The sequence below is a fragment of the Eriocheir sinensis genome, chromosome 64, assembly GCF_024679095.1.
Source record: "Eriocheir sinensis breed Jianghai 21 chromosome 64, ASM2467909v1, whole genome shotgun sequence".
In the NCBI taxonomy this organism is placed as follows: Eukaryota; Metazoa; Arthropoda; class Malacostraca; order Decapoda; family Varunidae; genus Eriocheir; species Eriocheir sinensis.
The window spans coordinates 2,753,613-2,773,834 of NC_066572.1; the positions used below are offsets into that span (position 1 = coordinate 2,753,613).

Below are 20,222 nucleotides of genomic sequence, written 5' to 3' on the forward strand. Positions count from 1 at the left end.
TAATGACGTCACGAGCCGCTGTGATTGGTCATAATTTCCAGTGGAGGACGAGGTGTTCCAGATTTGGCGAATATACCCCCGGGGACACAGGGCAGGGGGACACCCGGGGTACCGCAGTGTGCCTTACCCAGGGGTCCACAGGTGCACATTTAACCCCGGACACACAGGGGGGACCAACACCTGCCTGGCCTCACGCACGACTGACAGCCCCGGGATTCGAACGCGGGTCCACAGTATAACCACTACACCACGGAGGATAGATAGAAAAATAGATACAAAATAGATAGACTGATAGAGATAGATGGGGCGATAGAGGTTGACTAGTTTCACACACACACAAATCTCTCTCTCTCTCTCTCTCTCTCTCTCTCTCTCTCTCTCTCTCACACACCTCATAAATTCACAACAACAACAACAATAAAAAATGAAACCATGAAATTCCAGGTTTTTCGTATATTTTATCATGAAAAAATACATTCGTTGCTTCATATGTAACAGCCGCGTGAACCCTGAACCGAAGCAGCGAGTGAATCTTCGAAACTCCCTTCAAAACCCACTCGCTTAGCACTCAACAATAAAAATAATAATAATGACAATAATAATAATAATAATAATATTAATAATAATAATAATGAGGTATCCCACTTTTCTATGCATGATCGGTCTCTCTCTCACAACCTGGGCAATATATATACATTTATACTGCGCTTCGAACCCTCTCAAAACGGTACATAACTCTCGAGGTCTGACGCTTCAACCACTTCGCCAGCAACATGATCCCTTAATTTTAGCATACATATACATATATCATATTGAGGGTAATGTATATTCTAAGTCTAGTTTACATAGTATACATTTGGACAGGTTGTTATGATATATTGGATGTATATAGATATTCATATTAATTAATTTATATATATTTCCTTATTTATATATTTATTGCATTGATTTCGCTTTGTTTCGTTAGTTAAGGCATCGCAAAGAGTGATTTTATATGTATTTTTACGTTTTTTAAGCTCTATAATGTTTGTTGGTATTTTTTTTATAACTACCAACATCGGTTACGTTCGCTACCACCAACATTTGAAATATATACCACGAAATGTTTATATAAGTTGGCAACGATGTTTCTTAAAGTCAGGGCTACCAACATTCGTCTCTACTACAATTTGTTGATATAAGTAGGCAACCAATATTTATTTTAGTCAGTCAGGGCTACCAACATTCGTCTACATCCACTACAATTCGTTTCATAATTAGGAGACCAATATTTATTTTAGTCAGTCAGGGCTACCAACATTCGTCTATATCCACTACAATTCGTTTCATAATTAGGCGACCAATATTTCTTTTAGTCAGTCAGGCCTACCAACATTTGTCTATATCTACTACAATTTGTTGATATAAGTAGGCAACCAATATTTCTTAAAGTTAGTCAGGCCTACCAACATTTATCTAGACTATAATTCATTTTTTGGGATCAGGCAACCAATATCTAGTCATTCAGGCCTACCAACATTGGCTAGATTCAGTCCTACCAACATTGTCTACAACCAAAATTCGTTATATATACCACAATTCGTTTATATAATCTGTCAACCACTATTTTCAGTCATTCAGGCCTACCAACATTGGATATATTCAGTCCTACCAACATTGCTTATACTCACTACAACCAAAATTCGTTATATATACCACAATTCCTTTATATAATTTGTCAACCACTATTTTCAGTTATTCACACCTACCAACATTATAGATTGCCTACCAGGCCTCACTACAACCAAAATTCATATATTGGCCTACCACAATTCTTTTATATAATCTGGCAACCACTATTTTTGAGTCATTCAGCCCTACCAACATCATATTCAGTCCTACCAACATTTTATTCACAACTACCAACATTGGCTATAGGGTATATATATATTTTTTCTGCTACCACCATTTTATAAACCCAAATCTACCACCATTTTCAATTCTCACACCTACCACCATTATACAAGTCAAACTACCACGATTTCCAGCACCCAAGCCTACCAACATTGGATTATAGACTGCTACCACCATTCCGTTGAGCCTAACCTTAACTACCACCGTTTCACAAGTCAAACTACCACGATTCCAGCACCCAAGCCTACCAACATCGGAGTATAGTTTGTGCTACCACGATCCGTCGAGCCTAACACAAGCTACCACCATTATACAGGTCAAACTACCATCATTGGCTCTAACTACCAGAATATCCAGCACCAACAACGACCCAAGCCTACCAACATTGTAGTTTCTAGAATTAACGATATAGTAACCCCGTTCCAGTGACTGACGAAAGCGCAGTAACAGAGGGGACTCCATACCAAGACCAAGCCTGCGTTCACTTGACCCAATAACGTGTAATGAAGCTAACAAGTTGCATGCGTGAAGATGGCAGTGTAGCCAAATCCCCCGCGAAGTTGTTACACGGCCGGGGGTTGGGAGAGGACGCTATAGTCGGTTCCACTAGAGCTGAAGGGGACTTGCGGACTTGGTATCATTGCTATGTCACGGCGGGATAGATCACCCAAGCAATGATGCCAAGTCCGCGAGTTCACCCCTATACGATTACCCCCGCCAGTTCTTGTTAAACCGACTTTATAGTGCTTGTAAACAAAGATGTGGGCATATGAGTGTAGCCAATAAATTATCACTTCTGCATATTATTTCCCTGTAACGAATGATTTGTTAAACTATGATCGCTATTTCCCGGTAAAAGAAGGAATACCATGTGGGACTTGTTGTGTGGGGCGCCAATTTCTTGTTGCGCTCAGCTGATCCACTGTTCCAATAGGGCGGGTAGGCTCTTCCCCTCCATACCCTTAAATGCGGGGGCTATTACACTGGGCAAATTTTCCGTAGATCTTCAGTCAAACCACGATTTCCGCTAGAGTGATTCTCATTTGTTTCTTGTTATTGCTGATGATGATGATGGTGGGTAATACCGTCGTCCTTGGGTGAAATCTACCGTAGCTTTGGGAGATCGTGGACGCGTCAGAAAACCACGGAAATATGAGAACCACGCCAGCGGGAATCGTGGTTTGACTGAAGATCCACGGAAAATTTGCCCAGTGTAAGAGTCCCTTTTAACGGGTCATCTGAGCGCAGGGCAAGACCAAGGGCGGATTCATCAAGCAACCTACCAGACCTGTTGTTGGTAAGTCTTCTGGTAACTCCCAACCACTCAGAACGTTCTTAGGACCCGTTCACACTACGCCGACTCTGGCCCACGACAACCCAGCGATTTTTAGACCCCTTTCAAACTGTACCGACTCTGGCCTACGACAACCCAGCGATTTTTAGGTCTCCTTCACACTGTACCGACTCTGGCCTACGACAACCTAGCGATTTTTAGGTCTCCTTCACACTGTACCGACTCTGGCCTACGACAACCTAGCGATTTTTAGACCCCCTTCAAACTGTACCGACTCTGGACCACGACAACCTAGCGATTTTTAGACCCCCTTCAAACTGTACCGACTCTGGACCACGACAACCCAGCGATTTTTAGACCCCCTTCAAACTGTACCGACTCTGGACCACGACAACCTAGCGATTTTTAGACCCCCTTCAAACTGTACCGACTCTGGCCCACGACAACCTAGCGATTTTTAGACCCCCTTCACACTGTACCGACTCTGGCCTACGACAACCTAGCGATTTTTAGACCCCCTTCAAACTGTACCGACTCTGGACCACGACAACCCAGCGATTTTTAGACCCCCTTCACACTGTGCACTCATCATCCGGCGATCGTTTCAAGACCTATTCCCGACCATGTGCGACCCTTTCACATTAAAACTTCACACCCAAGACCTCATGTAGACCCTGCCGGTATTTCAAGGTTTCACGGGAACGATTTTGCTCGGGACCCAGACCTTCGGGGGGTAGCTTTCCGTGAGCTGCTGAGGGAACATGACATGCGCTAATCACACGGGGATGCTCACGCTACGTTTGATGAGCATTGAGCAATCTTGGTCTTGATCTTGACTTTCAGGGACCGCATACCTACTTTGAAGCAGAAATAGATGTGGATTGATTTCTGTCAGTCATGTGTTTTAATATTGTTATTTTTACACCGAAGAACAAAAAATGCGTTTACAATAGATACACAGCTCATCCGTCCTCCCTCGCTTCCTCACCTCACCCGGATGAAGGAGGTGAATTTAAGAGTTGCTCAGTTGATACTAACACGGTTGGAGGTTTAAATGGGATGTTAAACAGTTTTACAGACAGGGAAGGCAGAAGGTGGATGACTAACAAGTGCTCACGAGTAGTATTGTGGAACGAAAACACTTGCTTGGAAAACACTTAATCAGAACCCAACAAGGAAATAAATACGATATATGCAAAGTCCCTACCTATAAATATTTAAAGTAGAGGAGAGTGGAGGAGAGAGAGAGAGAGAGAGAGAGAGAGAGAGAGAGAGAGAGAGAGAGAGAGAGAGAGAGAGAGAGAGAGAGAGAGAGAGAGAGAGAGAGAGAGAGAGAGAGAGAGAGAGAGAGAGAGAGAGAGAGAGAGAGAGAGAGAGAGAGAGAGAGAAGTGTCGAGCAGACGAGCACTTCCTTCATCGATATCGGAGCAGTGTTGCCAATCTATCGTACTTATCGCATTGCATTTTCGTAGATTCGATAACTAAAGCAAAAACAAACAAACAAATTTCAATAAAGAACAGTTTTAACGCTAACTTTAATTTTCTATCGATATTTGTGTAGGTACGAGAGTTTGAGGCTTAAAAACGATGAATACAATGTGGTGAATACGATAATCTGGTAACACTGCCTCGGAGCCGCCTAAACACAAGGATCACTAGTAGAAAACAGTGTTACCAGAAGAATTACAAACGACAGGTCTTGCTTGATAAATCCGGCCTTAATGGCAACACTTTTAGCTACGGTATGACCTGAACTTGAGGGGTATAGTTTTTGCCTACAGGTTAAAAATGTAGTCAGTTGTGAATTTAGCTTTATAACCACTGGGGAAGAGTCATTGATGTGGGTGGTGTATATTTTTAGGAAGATAACAACGAAATGGTCAAATCCCAATATAGCCCTGCCATTTTTTGTCTAAGAAATGGATTTATATATAACAAGTTTTTGCCGACTAGTTAAAATTGTAGTCAGTTGTAAATTTAACTTTATAACCACTGGGGGAGAGTCATTGAAGGGGGTGGTGTATATTTTAAGGAAGATAACAACGAAATTAGTCAAATGTCAATATAGCCCTGCCGTTTTGTGTCTACGGAACGAATTTATATAACAAGTTTTTGCCGACTAGTTAAAAATGTAGTCAGTTGTGAATTTAGCTTTATAACCACTGGGGAGAGTCATTGATGGGGGTGGGGTATATTTTTAGGAAGATAACAACGAAATAGTCAAATGTCAATATACCCCTGGTGTTTTGTGTCTACGGAACGGATTTATATTACAAGTTTTTGCCGACTAGTTAAAAATGTAGTCAGTTGTGAGTTTAGCTTTATAACCACTGGGGAGAGTCATTGATGGGGGTAGTGTATATTTTTAGGAAGATAACAACCAAATAGTCAGATCTCAATATACCCCTGGCGTTTTGTGACTACGGAAAGGATCTATAACAACTATTTTAGCAACTAGTGGTATCCTATCCTTTATCACTTTCAACACCACTACCACTAACAACACCATTAGCGAGGGTCACACAAGAACATTTGCCACCCTCACCACCACCACCACAGACGCAGAATTTCGCTCCAACACCAATATCACCACCACCACCACCACTAACACCACCACTAACAACACTATTTGCGAGGGTCATACACAAACATTTACCACCCTCACCACCACCACCACAGACACAGAACTTAGCGCCAACACCAGTATCACCACCACCACTAACACCACCACTAACACTACCACTAACACTATTTGCGAGGCTCACACACAAACATTTGCCACCCTCACCACCACCACCACAGACGCAGAATTTCGCTCCAGCACCAATATCACCACCACCACCATCACAGACACAGAACCTCGCACCACCACCAATATCACCACCACTATCACCACCACCGCGGCAACACCACCCACCACCACAGCGCCTTTCCTTCGAGTCAACCACCACCACAGTCTCGGACGGCTCTTCAGTACCGGTTTTCTTCTCAATGGTCGCAGGGAGGGAGAGAGTGGTAGCGACTCTGTCATACTCCAGGTTACTCGTATGCCCCGAACAGCAGCACATGAGCTTGGACATAACCACATCATAGGGTTTCAGTGACCTCAGCGGCAAAGGCAACCACTCCCATGACCTCAGGAAGCTAGGTAGGGCATTAGGGCATCTGGCTTGGCATATATTGACCACTAGAATCACTGCTAGGAGGGTTAGAACTGTGCTGAAGACGGGATATGCCACAGCGTTGCCCCCAAGCGATATCGCAAACACACAAAGGGGTATCAAGCAAAATGTCAATAGAATATAAACTATAGCAAACCAGCGGTACTTAGCCGTGACCCGACCTAGTGCAAGAGCCATTGGGATCGGAAACCTCAGAAAGGGGACGGGGTACCACATGAGGATCCCGCTAAGGTTGAAAAACATATGGACCAGTGATATCTGAAGAGCTGGAATCAAGGTCGCGCCATCTGCAGAGAGCGCCGCTAGGATCGCTGTAGTGGTGGTGCCGAGGTTCGAACCCAGGGTCAGGGGGTACATCCGCTCCACCGTGATGACCCCCATGCCCACGAGAGGGGTCAGCGTGGAGGTGAAGATGGAGGAGGACTGCAGGAGGAAGGTGAAGAGGGCCCCAGCGAGGATGGCCACGTACCCGGTCAGCCAGGGCACGTATGGAAGATCGGAGTTGACCACTTTCTCCACTAGATGGCGGACCGAACCTGTGAGTGAAGGAAGAGCAGACTGAGTACAGAAGTGTGTGCAATAGACGGTATTGGCTATACACGCGGCGCCACACGCGGCCATCTGTGGAACTGTCTGGGACTCTGCGAGGTATTTTTCTTGGTGACCTCGGTTCTTTTCTATATATATCGGCATTCAGGAATACAAGTTATTGTTTAGTATCAAATGTCCAAATCTCGTAGGTTTTAAGGTTTGCGTCTATTTATGGCGTGTGTGACCAGTGAGTGCCGAATGTAACCGGGACCGTATCCACCTCGTGAGCGCAGAAGTCCAGTACACCCAGCGCCACACGCGGCCATCTGTGGAACTGTCTGGGACTCTGCGAGGAACTTTTCTTGGTGACCTCGGTTCTTTTCTATATATATCGGCATTCAGGAATACAAGTTATTGTTTAGTATCAAATGTCCAAATCTCGTAGGTTTTAAGGTTTGCGTCTATTTATGGCGTGTGTGACCAGTGAGTGCCGAATGTAAGCGGGACCGTATCCACCTCGTGAGCGCAGAAGTCCAGTCCGGGAGGCAACATGAGAGGTTTCGTCTCAGGAATATCTCGCCGTTTCCCTCGTGATATTAGGGGATAAATCTTAGAAAAAAAATCGCTCATGGTTGTATTTTGGTTTCTAGTATCACTGGTATGATTTAATTTGATGTTTGATGGGTATAATTTCTGATGGTGTGGTTATTTCGACTTCTGGTATTTGAGTAAGTGCTTTATACAAACAGTGCTGCGGTAGGCGAAACCCGAACTCTAGAAAAGCTGGTAGACAAAGCTACGGTAGAGCGTTCCCATTGCCATGAAGACGCACACGAGGGACCTCAAGCGGCGAAGAGGCGAAATGATAGCCAGTACGGTCTATTCAGTGACAGTGTTAAACCGTTTAGAAGCGTTTAGTGAGGGAGAGCTTGGAACACAGACTTAACACACATACAAAAACAAACAAACAAACAAACAAAAGGAATACCCACCACTAAGCAGAGCAGAAAGCGTCCTAACAATAGCCAGCAGACACACCGCCAGCAGAAACAAAGCGGCGGCCAGCAGAACAAGACCCACGCCCACATCACCCAGACCAAGACCTTCTGCTAGTGTGCCGCCTGAGGGGAGAGATATCGTAGTAGTAGTAGTAGTAGTAGTAGTAGTAGTAGTAGTAGTAGTAGTAGATATAAGTGTGAAAGGTGAAAAATAAGTGAGTAAAAGATGAAAATGGAGAGTAAAGTGAAATTTGAAAGTAAAATAAGTAAAGATAAGATAGAGACAAAATAAGATAAAGTTTAATAAGTAATAAAATGAAGGGAAAAACGGAGAATTAAGTAAAGATTTATATGAAGAGAAAGATGAGAGAAAGAAAAAATGTAGTAGATGTAGTAGTAGTAGTAGTAGTAGTAGTATTAGTAGTAGAAAAAACACTTATATCTCAATTTAAAAAGTCATATATGTTACACTTAATTATTCTTATATATACAAAAAAACAAACAAACAAAAAAAAAATATTCTAAAACACGTTATCAACATAAATAAATAAATAAATAAATAAATAGGTAAATAAAAACGTACATACAAACAAACAAACCAAAAATAAACAAAATATAAACAAATGAATATAAAAAAAATACAGAAAATAAACAACAAATCATACTCACAAACAACAACAACAACAACACTATAAACAAATAAAAAAACGAACATAAATTATACTCACAAACAACAACAACAACAACAAAAGGTTCATTCAAATACTCACACGAAACAAGATCCGAAGCTTCGAAGTCGTGAATCAGGGAAGACACGTTGACGGAAGGGGAGGAGGAGGAGGAGGAGGAGGAGGAGGAAGAGGAGGAGGAGGAGTATGAGGAGTTATATTCAAGGAGATGAAGAGAAGAATTATCAGAAATCTCAAAATAGGAATCAGAAGAGGAGGAGGAAGAGGAGGAAGAGGAGGAGGGGGAGGAGGAGGAGGAGGGGTCAGGAGTAGAGGAGACATTATCAAAGAGGGAGAAAGAAGAGGAAGAGGAGGAGGAGTTAAAGGAGAAAGTGACAGATGAAGAGGAGGAGGAGGAGGAGTTAGAGGAGGAGGAGGAGGAGGAGAGAGGAGGACAATGGCGAAGAAGAAGGGTTGAGTTCTCATATTTTGCATCTCCAAGACTCCACCCCATCAACACACTCTTGTCCAGCTGTTAGAAGATAGACAGATAGAAGACAGATAGATAGATAGGCAGAGAGAGAAGAGGGAGAGAGAGACTTCATTAGTAACCCCGTTGAAAAAAAGCAAACATTCCTATATCTCATTATTAAGTCTGTATTATAAGACAATTTCCCTTCTCATATCATCTATTTCTAAAGGTCAAAGAGAGGGTCAATCGGATTCTAATGAGTGTTTCTTTAGGTTGACGGTACAGAGGAAGGGTCACACTACCACCAGGGTCATAAAACTACCCCTGGAAATGCCCTAAACTCCTACGAAAGCCTTGTCAAATGTGTGTTTCTTTAGGTTCACGGTACAGAGGAAGGGTCACACTACCACCAGGGTCATAAAACTACCCCTGGAAATGCACAAAACTCCTATGAACGCCTTGTCAAATGTGCGTTTCTTAGGTTCATGGTACAGAGGAAGGGTCACACTACCACCAGGGTCATGAAACTACCCCTGGAAATGCCCACAACTCCTACGAAAGCCTTGTCAAATGCGTGTTTCTTCAGGTTCACGGTACAGAGGAAGGGTCATAAACTACCTGTTTAGGTTCATGGTACAGAGGAAGAGTCAGACTACCACCAGGGTCATTTAACTACCCATGGAAATGCCCCAAACTCCTACGAAAGCCTTGTCAAATGTGTGTTTCTTTAGGTTCATGGTACAGAGGAAGGGTCACACTACCACCAGGGTCATAAAACTACCCCTGGAAATGCACAAAACTCCTACAAAAGCCTTGTCAAATGTGTGTTTACTTAGGTTCACGGTACAGAGGAAGGGTCACACTACCACCAGGGTCATAAAACTACCCCTGGAAATGCCCACAACTCTTACGAAAGCCTTGTCATATTTTACGCTCTTTCTTAATACAACGAAGGGATGGAACAGTACAGAAGCTCCCGTTGTGCATTCGCGTTGGTAAGGATTGACATAAGAACATAAGAACGTAAGGAGTCTGCAAGAGGCTGGTAGGTCTGTACAAGGAAGCTCCTGTGAACCTAACCCCACCTGACCTCACCATCCATGACCTTATCCAACCTCTTCTTGAATGTGTCTATCGTATTGGCACTCTCAACATGACTGCCAGGCCTGTTCCACTCATCCACCACTCTGTTAGTATTGGCACTCACTCACCACATGACTGCCAGGCCTGTTCCACTCATCCACCACTCTGTTAGTATTGGCACTCACTCACCACATGACTGCCAGGCCTGTTCCACTCACCCACCACTCTGTTAGTATTGGCACTCACTCACCACATGACTGCCAGGCCTGTTCCACTCATCCACCACTCTGTTAGTATTGGCACTCACTCACCAAATGACTGCCAGGCCTGTTCCACTCATCCACCACTCTGTTAGTATTGGCACTCACTCACCAAATGACTGCCAGGCCTGTTCCACTCATCCACCACTCTGTTAGTATTGGCACTCACTCACCACATGACTGCCAGGCCTGTTCCACTCATCCACCACTCTGTTAGTATTGGCACTCACTCACCACATGACTGCCAGGCCTGTTCCACTCACCCACCACTCTATTAGTATTGGCACTCACTCACCACATGACTGCCAGGCCTGTTCCACTCATCCACCACTCTGTTAGTATTGGCACTCACTCACCACATGACTGCCAGGCCTGTTCCACTCATCCACCACTCTGTTAGTAAACCAATTCTTGCCTATGTCCCTGTTGAATCTGAATTTATCTAACTTAAACCCATTACTACGTGTCCTACCCGGTTCTCTTACCAACAAAACCTCATTAAAATCCCCCTTATTAAAGCCCTTCATCCATTTATAAACATCACTCAAGTCTCCACGCACCCTTCGCCTTGCCAGAGAATGTAGATTAAATGTTGAAGTCTTTCCTCGTATGGCAAGTTTCTTAACCCCTGAATCATCTTAGTCATCCTCCTCTGCACCGATTCTAACACCTTGATATCCATTCTTTTGAGACCAGAACTGAACCGCAAAATCGTCTTACTCTTCAAAATTTCCTCTCCCTCTTTCTCCTTCTTTATTTTCTCTCTCTCTCTCTCTCTCTCTCTCTCTCTCTCTCTCTCTCTCTCTCTCTCTCTCTCTCTCTCTTCCTCCTTTCCTTCCTTCTCTTCCCTTCTCTTCTATTCCTCTCTCTCTCTCTCTCTCTCTCTCTCTCTCTCTCTCTCTCTCTCTCTCTCTCTTACCCTCACTATCCTCTCCGTCAGCGGCTTCGTCAGGGCGGAGAGCAGCGTGATCCTAACCCCTCCGTTCCCTAAATTAGTGAAGCTGTTGAGGAGGGCGCCGCTGAGGTGACGTAAGTACCCCGTGGCGGCCTCCAGGGGCAGCATGACCCCCACACACAGCCAATTGAACATATCGTGGACGACAGCCCCGGCGAAGCTCCTTTCAAACTGGGCTCGGTCACCTGCCTGCACGGGGTATTGAAAAGGTTTACTTGGGTTTAGATATTGCAAGAAGGGGTGACCGTCCGCTGAATTAACACAAAACATGTAAAATCTCTCTCTCTCTCTCTCTCTCTCTCTCTCTCTCTCTCTCTCTCTCTCTCTCTCTCTCTCTCTCTCTCTCTCTCTCTCTCTCTCTCTCTCTCTCTCTCTTACCTGTCCTAAGCTGACGAGGGTGTTGGTGAGAGAGGTCCCAATGTTGGCTCCCATGATGATAGGCACGGCTGTTTCCACCGCCAAGACTGGGGAGAGAGGGGAGAGAGAGAGAGAGAGGGGTGAATGGGGGAGAGAGGGAGAGAGAGAGAGAGAGGGGGAGAGGGGGAGAGAAAGGTATGGAGGGGGACCGTCATATATATAGATGTTGAAGATATGAAAAATAATTAAACATGTTATTATCATTATTGCTAGTGTTTCTCCTACTACTACTACTACTACTACTACTACTACTACTACCATCATCATACTCACAATCAGCCGCTACCATGGACACAATTATGGATGATGAGGTGGATGACGACTGTACAAGAACCGTCACAACCACCCCGACCATCACCCCCACCACAGGGCTCCCCAGCAACGGCCCCGAGCGGAACATGGCGCCTGGGGGAGAGGGGAGAAGAGAGGGGGAGAAGGGGAGGTTAGTGTGCTGGAGGGAGGGAGATAGAGAGAGAGATGGGGTTGTTTGGAGTTGAGGAAAGAGAGGAAGGGAGGAGGGAGAAGGGGGGGAGAGAGAGAGAGAGAGAGAGAGAGAGAGAGAGAGAGAGAGAGAGAGAGAGAGAGAGAGAGAGAGAGAGAGAGAGAGAGAGAGAGAGTGGATAAATAGATAGTTAGAACAGATAGATAGACAGGGAACACACACACACACACACACACACACACACACACAAACACACACAAAAAACATCAATCCGTCCCTTCCCTTCCCTTCTCCTTCTCTATCCTTTCCCTTTCTTTTCCTTCCCTTCTCTTTCCCTTCCCTTCCCTTTCCCTTCCCTTCCCTTCCTTTCCCTTTCCTTCCCTTCCCTTCCATTTCATTCCCCTCCCTTCCTTTCCTTTCCCTTCCCTTCCTTTCCCTTCCCATCTCATCCCTTCTCTTCCCTTCCCTTTCCTTCCCTTCCTTTCGTTCCCTTTCATTCCTTTCCGTCCCTTCCCTTCCCTGTTCTTCCTCTCTCTCAATCCCTTCCCTTCCCTTCTCTTCCCTTCCTATCCTGCCCCTTCCATTCCCTTCCCTTTCCTTTCATTCCCCTCCCTTTCCATCCCTTCCCTTCCCTTCCCTTCCCTTCCTATCCCATCCCTACCCAACCTTCCTCTTCCTCTCCCTCCTCTCTCCTCTTCCCTTCCCTTCCCTTACTAGCAGTGCGGCCACCCAGCAGACGGAAGGCAGTGGACAGCAGGTTGAGTGAGCAGACGAAGAGGTACAGCAGCAGCAGAAGGGTCACCAGTCTAGCCAGCAGGCCCACCCCCCTCCTCACCATCCCTGCAACACCACCACCATCACCAGAAGCCTTGTTGGTGATGGTGATCCCGCTGTCACTGTCCACGATGTCATGTTCTCCTCCTCCTCGTCCTTTTCCTCTTCCTCCTCCTCCTTCGATGTCTGGAAGGAGATGAGATTGGTGGTGGTGGTGGTGGTGGTGGTAGTAGTAGTAGTAGTAGTAGTAGTAGTAGTAGTAGTAGTAGTAGTAGTAGTAGTAGTAGTAGTAGTAGTAGTAGTAGTAGTAGTAGTAGTAGTAGTAGTAGTAGTTTTTGTTGTTAATATTGTAAAGGAAGAGGGGACGAAGAAGATGAAGAAGAAGAAGAAGAAGAAGAAAAAGAAAGATGTAAATAAGTGATGAAGAAATACTAACAATAATAATAATAATAATAATAATAATAATAATAATAATAATAATAATAATAACAATAATAATAATCAGAAATACTTAAAAAATAAGCCTAAAAAACAATAATACCTAAATAAAAATGCATTAAATGAAGTGAAATAAAAAAAGGAAAAAAATACGAAGGAAAACAAAAAAAAAGTCAGTAAACTCTACGGTAAACTTTAACCACATTTCACTACCTCGGTCACGCTAAACCTCTCAAAACAAAAACAAAAACAATAAGATTCGCTACAATAACTTATCCTTTAACAACATGACACAGTAGAGAACATGGCATCATATTCTTTACGTTCAGCAATGTGAAATAAACCATGAACGCCTATACAATGCTTAACGAAATTCATTATAAGTCTTTCCCTTTTTACTATGAAAATGTCACGAATATCAGTGTAAATTTATCCTTAAAGATGGACATAAGAATAAGATCGCGTCATTTCCTTGCGGCTAGAAGAAAAGAAATAGAACGATTAATATGCTACTAAAACTATTTCCTTATAAGCTTTTCCTCTTCACGACGTCCAAAAATCTAGCGAAACATAAACAAGAAAACAACATAACGTCAGAAACACAAGCTTGCGTCATTTGTTTACGTCTAGAAATGAAACAAAACAAAGAATTGGCTGAAAACATGACTGAAAAAACACTTACAAGTTTTTTCTGCATGTTTCTTTACGCTATAGATAAAACAAAACAAAACAAAAAAATTAAACAATCCTGAAAAAAACACTCATGCATATCGTACAAAAAAAATATATAAGTACGATAATTTTACCATCAAGAACACAAGATTGCGTCATTTCTTTACGCTATAGATGAAACAAAACAAAGAAAAGGTTAAAACAATCCTGAAAAAACACTTACAAGTTTTTTCTCATGCATATCGTACAAAAAAAATATATAAGTACGAGAATTTTACCCTCAAGAACACAAGATTGCGTCATTTCTTTACGCTATAGATGCAACAAAACAATAAACGGATGAACCAGACCCAAAACAACACCATAACAACCTTTCCTCACTTCCTATAGACCGAAAAAACAACAAAAAACAAAAGAAAATCAACAAAACCTCAGAATTTCAAGATTGCGTCATTTGTTTACAGTCTGCAGCATGACGTCACTCCTTATCGATTGGCTCCCGCTCCCCACCTCATGACGTCACTGCTTCCTGATTGGCTGAGGCGTCTCCCGTCAGCCAATCAGCGCGCAGTGACGTCATCCTGGTACTAGGTTGCCAGATGTTGTATTTTTTTGCTTTTATCGATTGATGGCGTGAAGCGAACTGGCGGGAACCGGTTAGTAAAGGAGAGAGATAAAGTGAGAGAGAGAGAGAGAGAGAGAGAGAGAGAGAGAGAGAGAGAGAGAGAGAGAGAGAGAGAGAGATTACTCATTTTTGCTTTCATTTTCTTTTTCTCTCTTTTCTTTCTCTCTTTCTCTTCCTCTCTTTTTTTCTCATTTCTTTCTCTCTATTCTTCATCCCAATTCTTTTTGCTCTCTCTCTCTCTCTCTCTCTCTCTCTCTCTCTCTCTCTCTCTATCTCTCTCTCTCATCCCTTTCTTTTCTCTATTTATTTTTCTATGTCTATCTATCTATCTATCTATTTATCTATCTATCTATCTATATTTCTTTCCTCTATTTTATTCCTTTCCTCCTTCCCTTCCTGTCCCTCCTTCCTTTCTTTCCTTCCCTTCCTTCCTTCCTTCCTTTCTTTCCTTCCCTTCCTTCCCTCCTTCCTTCCTTCCTTCCCTCCCTTCCTTCCTTCCTTTCTTCCTTCCTTCCTTCCTTTCCTTTCCTTCCTTCCTTCCTTTGTTCCTTCCTTCCTTCCTTTCTTAATAATCGTATCATTTTATCTCTCTCATCAAGTAACACACACACACACACACACACACACACACACACACACACACACACACACACACACACACGGGTCAATATCCTCCATCAAAGGGCAGGAGAAGGACCCTTAAACGTTCTCCTTTCTATGTTACAAAAAATAAATAAAAATAAAATAAATAAATAAACAAATAAAAATTACCTAATATTTTTTTTCTATCCTTATTTTTTTATGTTATATGGAGAAGGAAAGTAGTAGTAGTAGTAGTAGTAGTAGTAGTAGTAGTGGTGGTGGTAGTAGTAGTAGTAGTAGTAGTAGTAGTAGTAGTAGCAGTAGTAGTAGTAGTAGTAATAATAATAATAATAATAATAATAATAATAATAATAATAATAATAATAATAATAATAATAATAATAATAATAATAATAATAATAATAATAATAATAATAATAATAATAATAATAATAATAATAATAATAATAATGTTTTTTCTGTTATTATATTAGTGAATCTATTTTATATTTCTGTTCTATTTAACTTAAACAAACAAACAAAAAAAATAAAGTACTTCGTTATACAGATTTACGAAAAAACTTATACGCTTACAAAACACTCTTGACCCACAAAACAACAAATAAAATAAAGACTTAAAAAATAAATATATAAATCACTGTTTGTCTTAACTTTAAATACTTTTTTTTTCTCTATTCAAAAAGGAAAGATTTTTGTGACCTCTCTCTCTCTCTCTCTCTCTCTCTCTCTCTCTCTCTCTCTCTCTCTCTCTCTCTCTCTCTCTCCATTCATGAGGTCATAAATTTAGGTTTTTTTCTGACCTAAAAAATAAATATAAATAAAGAGAAGAAAAAAAAAAAGAAAATAGTTTGTCTTGAAAATTTCCTTCTCTCGTCTTAAAAAAAATTACAGATCATAAATTTATTCCTTGTTGTATAAAAAAAAGGAAAACAAAATTAACCTAGTGACCTCCTTCCTGTGTGTGTGTGTGTGTGTGTGTGTGTGTGTGTGTGTGTGTGTGTGTGTGTGTGTGTGTGTGTGTGTGTGTGTGTGTGTGTGTGTGTGTGTGTGTGTGTGTGTGTGTGTGTGTGTGTCTAGTGAGAGTATGTCTGTGCGTGTTAGAATGTGCGTGAGTGTATTTTTGCGTGTGTGTGTGTGTGTGTGTGTGTGTGTGTGTGTGTGTGTGTGTGTGTGTGTGTGTGTGTGTGTGTGTGTGTGTGTGTGTGTGTGTGTGTGTGTGTGTGTGTGTGTGTGTGTTTGTGTGTTAGCGTGTGTGTGTGTGTGTGTGTGTGTGTGTGTGTGTGTGTGTGTGTGTGTGTGTGTGTGTGTGTGTGTGTATATATATGTGTGTGTTTATATATATATATAAATGTGTGTGTGTGTGTGTGTGTGTGTGTGTGTGTGTGTGTGTGTGTGTGTGTGTGTGTACGTCGCTGGGCTGCGTACATAAAAACAAACGAACAAGAGACAAAAACAAAACAAAAAAAATTATGGAAATAAAAACGAAAAAAAACAAGAAAAAAAAAACACCTCCATTGAAAGACAAAAAAAAAAGTGATGGTTGGTGAGGAGGAGGAGGAGGAGGAGGAGGAGGAGGAGGAGAGGAGAGAGAGAGAGAGAGAGAGAGAGAGAGAGAGAGAGAGAGAGAGAGAGAGAGAGAGAGAGAGAGAGAGAGAGAGAGAGAGAGAGAGAGAGAGAGAGAGAGAGAGAGAGAGAGAGAGAGAGAGAGAGAGAGAGAGAGAGATTGGAGGAGGAGGAGGAGGAAGAGGGAGGGAGCACTCATCATCTCCCTAATAAAGGAAAAGTCTAAAAATAATGTCTAATAATAATATATCTAATAATAGTTGTCTGTCTGTCTGTCTGTATTGATAATTAAGATAGGAAAATGCAATTACACACACACACACACACACACACACACACACACACACACGTACATGGTTTAGAAAGAGATCATGTCTATTCAACACACACACACACACACACACACACACACACACACACACACACACACACACACACACACACACACACACACACACGCACACTAAGAAAGATTCGTGTGATGATAAACAGTAATAACAAGAAAATAATAATGACAAAAACAACGAAAAGGAAAACAAAAGAGAAACGAAAAGAAGAGAAAATGGATGACAAAAAAAATATTGATTCACAAATGAGAGAAAAAATATATGATGGTGCTAATTATGATGATGATGATGATAGTTTAATTTTAAGTCTGCAATCAATATCCCTAATCAGTGCAAATTGGAAAGGGTGCGTACGAATTGGCGATCAGACCCTAAACATTGGACCCTCAAATAAAAGGGCGTACGAATTAATTGGCGATCAGACCCTAAACATTGGACCCTCAAGTATGGTAGACCCGGAACATTGGTGAACCTTAGACATGACAATAAGCAAGTTCCTCAAAATTAAATGCGTGCAGATTGGAAAGGGCGCGTACGAATTGGCGATCAGACCCTAAACATTGGACCCTCAAGTATGGTAGACCCGGAACATTGGTGGACCTTAGACATGAAAATAGGCAAGTTCCTCAAAATTAAATGCGTGCAGATTGGAAAGGGCGCGTACGAATTGGCGATCAGACCCTAAACATTGGACCCTCAAGTATGGTAGACCCGGAACATTGGTGGACCTTAAACACGACAATAAGCAGTCCACCACCACCACCTCCACTAACACCTCCACCACCACCACCACCACCACTAACACCACCACCAAATCTATCGTCCTCCTCCTCCTCCTTCATTTCTCTGTTCATCCTTTCTTTCTTTCTTTCTTTCTTTCTCCACTTTTACAAATTACCTGACCAAAAAACGAAAAAAACATCACCTCCACCCCCCCCACCACCACCACCCCCACCACCACCACTACCACCACCACCACCAACAACACTTACCCAGACCAGCCCCAGCATCATCCCCAGCAGCAGCCCGCCTAGCCCTCCTACAAGACAGGCGGCCTCGGGGGTGTGACCTGGCAGCGGCGGAGGCGGATACGGGTCCACTCGGGTCATCCTCCCAGTCCGATGATATGAGGACCAGGTCGGACTTCACCGTGACCTGCAACACACACATATGACCTGAGCTGACCTGGGATGTGACCGCTAGTATGATCTGACCACATGGGGGATTTAAAATTGGTATTCGTAAACACATTGATAAAAGAGAGAGAGAGAGAGAGAGAGAGAGAGAGAGAGAGAGAGAGAGAGAGAGAGAGAGAGAGAGAGAGAGAGAGAGAGAGAGAGAGAGAGAGAGAGAGAGAGAGAGAGAGAGAGAGTGTGTGTGTGTGTGTGTGTGTCTGATTTTACCGTACTGACCTCAACACACACACACACATACACACAAACAGCCCCCCCAAAAAACGAACATATGTGAACGTCTATATATATGTGTGTGTGTGTGTGTGTGTGTGTGTGTGTGTGTGTGTGTGTGTGTGTGTGTGTGTGTGTGTGTGTGTGTGTGTGTGACTTTACTGTACTGATTCACACACACACACACACACACACACACACATACAGGCCCCCCCAAAACGAACATATGTGAACTTCTATATATATATATGTGCGTGTGTGTGTGTGTGTGTGTGTGTGTGTGTGTGTGTGTGTGTGTGTGTGTGTGTGTGTGTGTGACTTTACCGGACTGACCTCAAAACACACACACACACACACACACACACACACATACACACAAACAGCCCCCCCAAAAAACGAACATATGTGAACTTTTATATATATATATATATGTGTGTGTGTGTGTGTGTGTGTGTGTGTGTGTGTGTGTGTGTGTGTGTGTACGTACCAGCTCATCCGTGGGTGGCGTTCCTCTTTTGCTTTTCGACACATGAAGCTTTTGTCTCATAATTTCTTTTTTAGGCTTTTTCACCATCACTGTACCGGGGGGGGTCAGGGGGGGGTCACGGGGGGGCTCAGGTGCACAGGGGAGGCGTACACACAGGGGCAGGCGTGTGTGCGTGTGCCGGCGTGTGCGTGTGTGCGTGCGTGCGTGCGTGTCCTGCGGGAGTGTGAGGCAGACTGGCTGGCTGGCGCGCTGGGTTGTGTGACTCTGCCTCGCTTTCTCTCTCTCTCTCTCTCTCTCTCTCTCTCGGATTTCTCCTTGGTTTTAATTCCTCTTTACTTTCCTCTTCCTCTTCTTCTTCTTCTTCTTCTTCTTCTTCTTCTTCTAAGCTTCTTTTCCTCTCTCTCTTCTGATTTCTTCTTTTTTTATTTTTTATTTTTCTCTCTTTTTCTATCTATCTATCTATCTTTCTCTTCCTCTTCCTCCTCATTTTCTCTTTTCTTTCTTTCTTTCTTCTTTATTTCTCATTCTCTTCCCATTTTTCTATCTTTCTATCTATCTTTCTTTCTCCTCCTCCTCCTCCTTCTCTCTCTCTCTCTCTCTCTCTCTCTCTCTCTCTCTCTCTCTCTCTCTCTCTCTCTCTCTCTCTCTCTCTCTCTCTCTCTCTCTCTCTCTCCCCCTCCTCCTCCTCCTCCTCCTTCTGAAATCAATACCCCCCCTCCCCCTCCCCCCCCTTCTAATTCAATATTACTTCAAGGTTACTCTGCGCTATTTTCAACCTTAACTAACAATGCGATAGAGGCGAGAGTGATTTAGTGGTATTGTTTTGTTATTATTATTATTGTTATTATTATTATCATTATTATTATTAAGGAGAAGAAGGAGAAGGAGGAGAAGGAGGAGCTGTAGAAAAGGAGATGATGAAGAAGAAGAAGAAGAAGAAGGAGGAGGAGGAGGAGAAGATGATGATATAAAGTAAAGATGATGAAATAGAAGAACAACAACAACAACAACAACAACAACTACTACTACTACTACTATTACTACTACTACAACCACCACCACTACAACTATCACTTATAAATACTAACATAAAACGAGACAAACAAATAGAT

General features: G+C 42.9%; 1 protein-coding gene across 39 annotated transcripts; it reads right to left on the reverse strand.

Annotated features, from left to right (window-relative positions):
• Positions 1-1,135: 1,135 nt before the first annotated feature.
• On the reverse strand, positions 1,136-19,375 carry LOC126987252 (sodium-dependent phosphate transport protein 2A-like). Of its 39 annotated transcripts, XR_007740509.1 has the most exons (12): positions 19,111-19,375; positions 18,210-18,372; positions 12,910-13,155; positions 12,027-12,158; positions 11,715-11,800; positions 11,301-11,525; positions 8,669-9,098; positions 7,893-8,021; positions 3,739-6,905; positions 3,635-3,686; positions 3,547-3,582; positions 1,136-3,338 (listed from the first exon to the last, which is right to left on the reverse strand). XR_007740509.1 is itself a non-coding variant. In XM_050844085.1 (9 exons), the coding sequence occupies exons 1-9, from the start codon at positions 19,195-19,197 to the stop codon at positions 5,653-5,655; spliced, it is 2,751 nt and encodes a 916-aa protein (XP_050700042.1). In that variant the 5' UTR covers positions 19,198-19,375; the 3' UTR covers positions 1,136-5,652. The 39 variants fall into 39 exon arrangements, 1 of the variants encoding a protein (XP_050700042.1); XR_007740503.1 differs by lacking the exon at positions 3,635-3,686 and having other exon boundaries at positions 1,136-3,374; positions 3,479-3,582; XR_007740502.1 differs by lacking the exon at positions 3,635-3,686 and having other exon boundaries at positions 1,136-3,426; positions 3,479-3,582.
• Positions 19,376-20,222: the final 847 nt, after the last annotated feature.

Excerpts from the sequence above, each read along its gene's own strand:
- LOC126987252 (XM_050844085.1), bottom strand. The coding sequence starts at position 19,197 with ATGGTGAAAAAGCCTAAAAAAGAAATTATGAGACAAAAGCTTCATGTG. Across the intron at positions 18,373-19,110 it reads CGCCACCCACGGATGAGCTG|GTCACGGTGAAGTCCGACCT; the intron begins GTACGTACACAC and ends TGTGTGTTGCAG. Across the intron at positions 11,801-12,026 it reads GTCCATGGTAGCGGCTGATT|TCTTGGCGGTGGAAACAGCC; the intron begins GTGAGTATGATG and ends CTCTCTCCCCAG.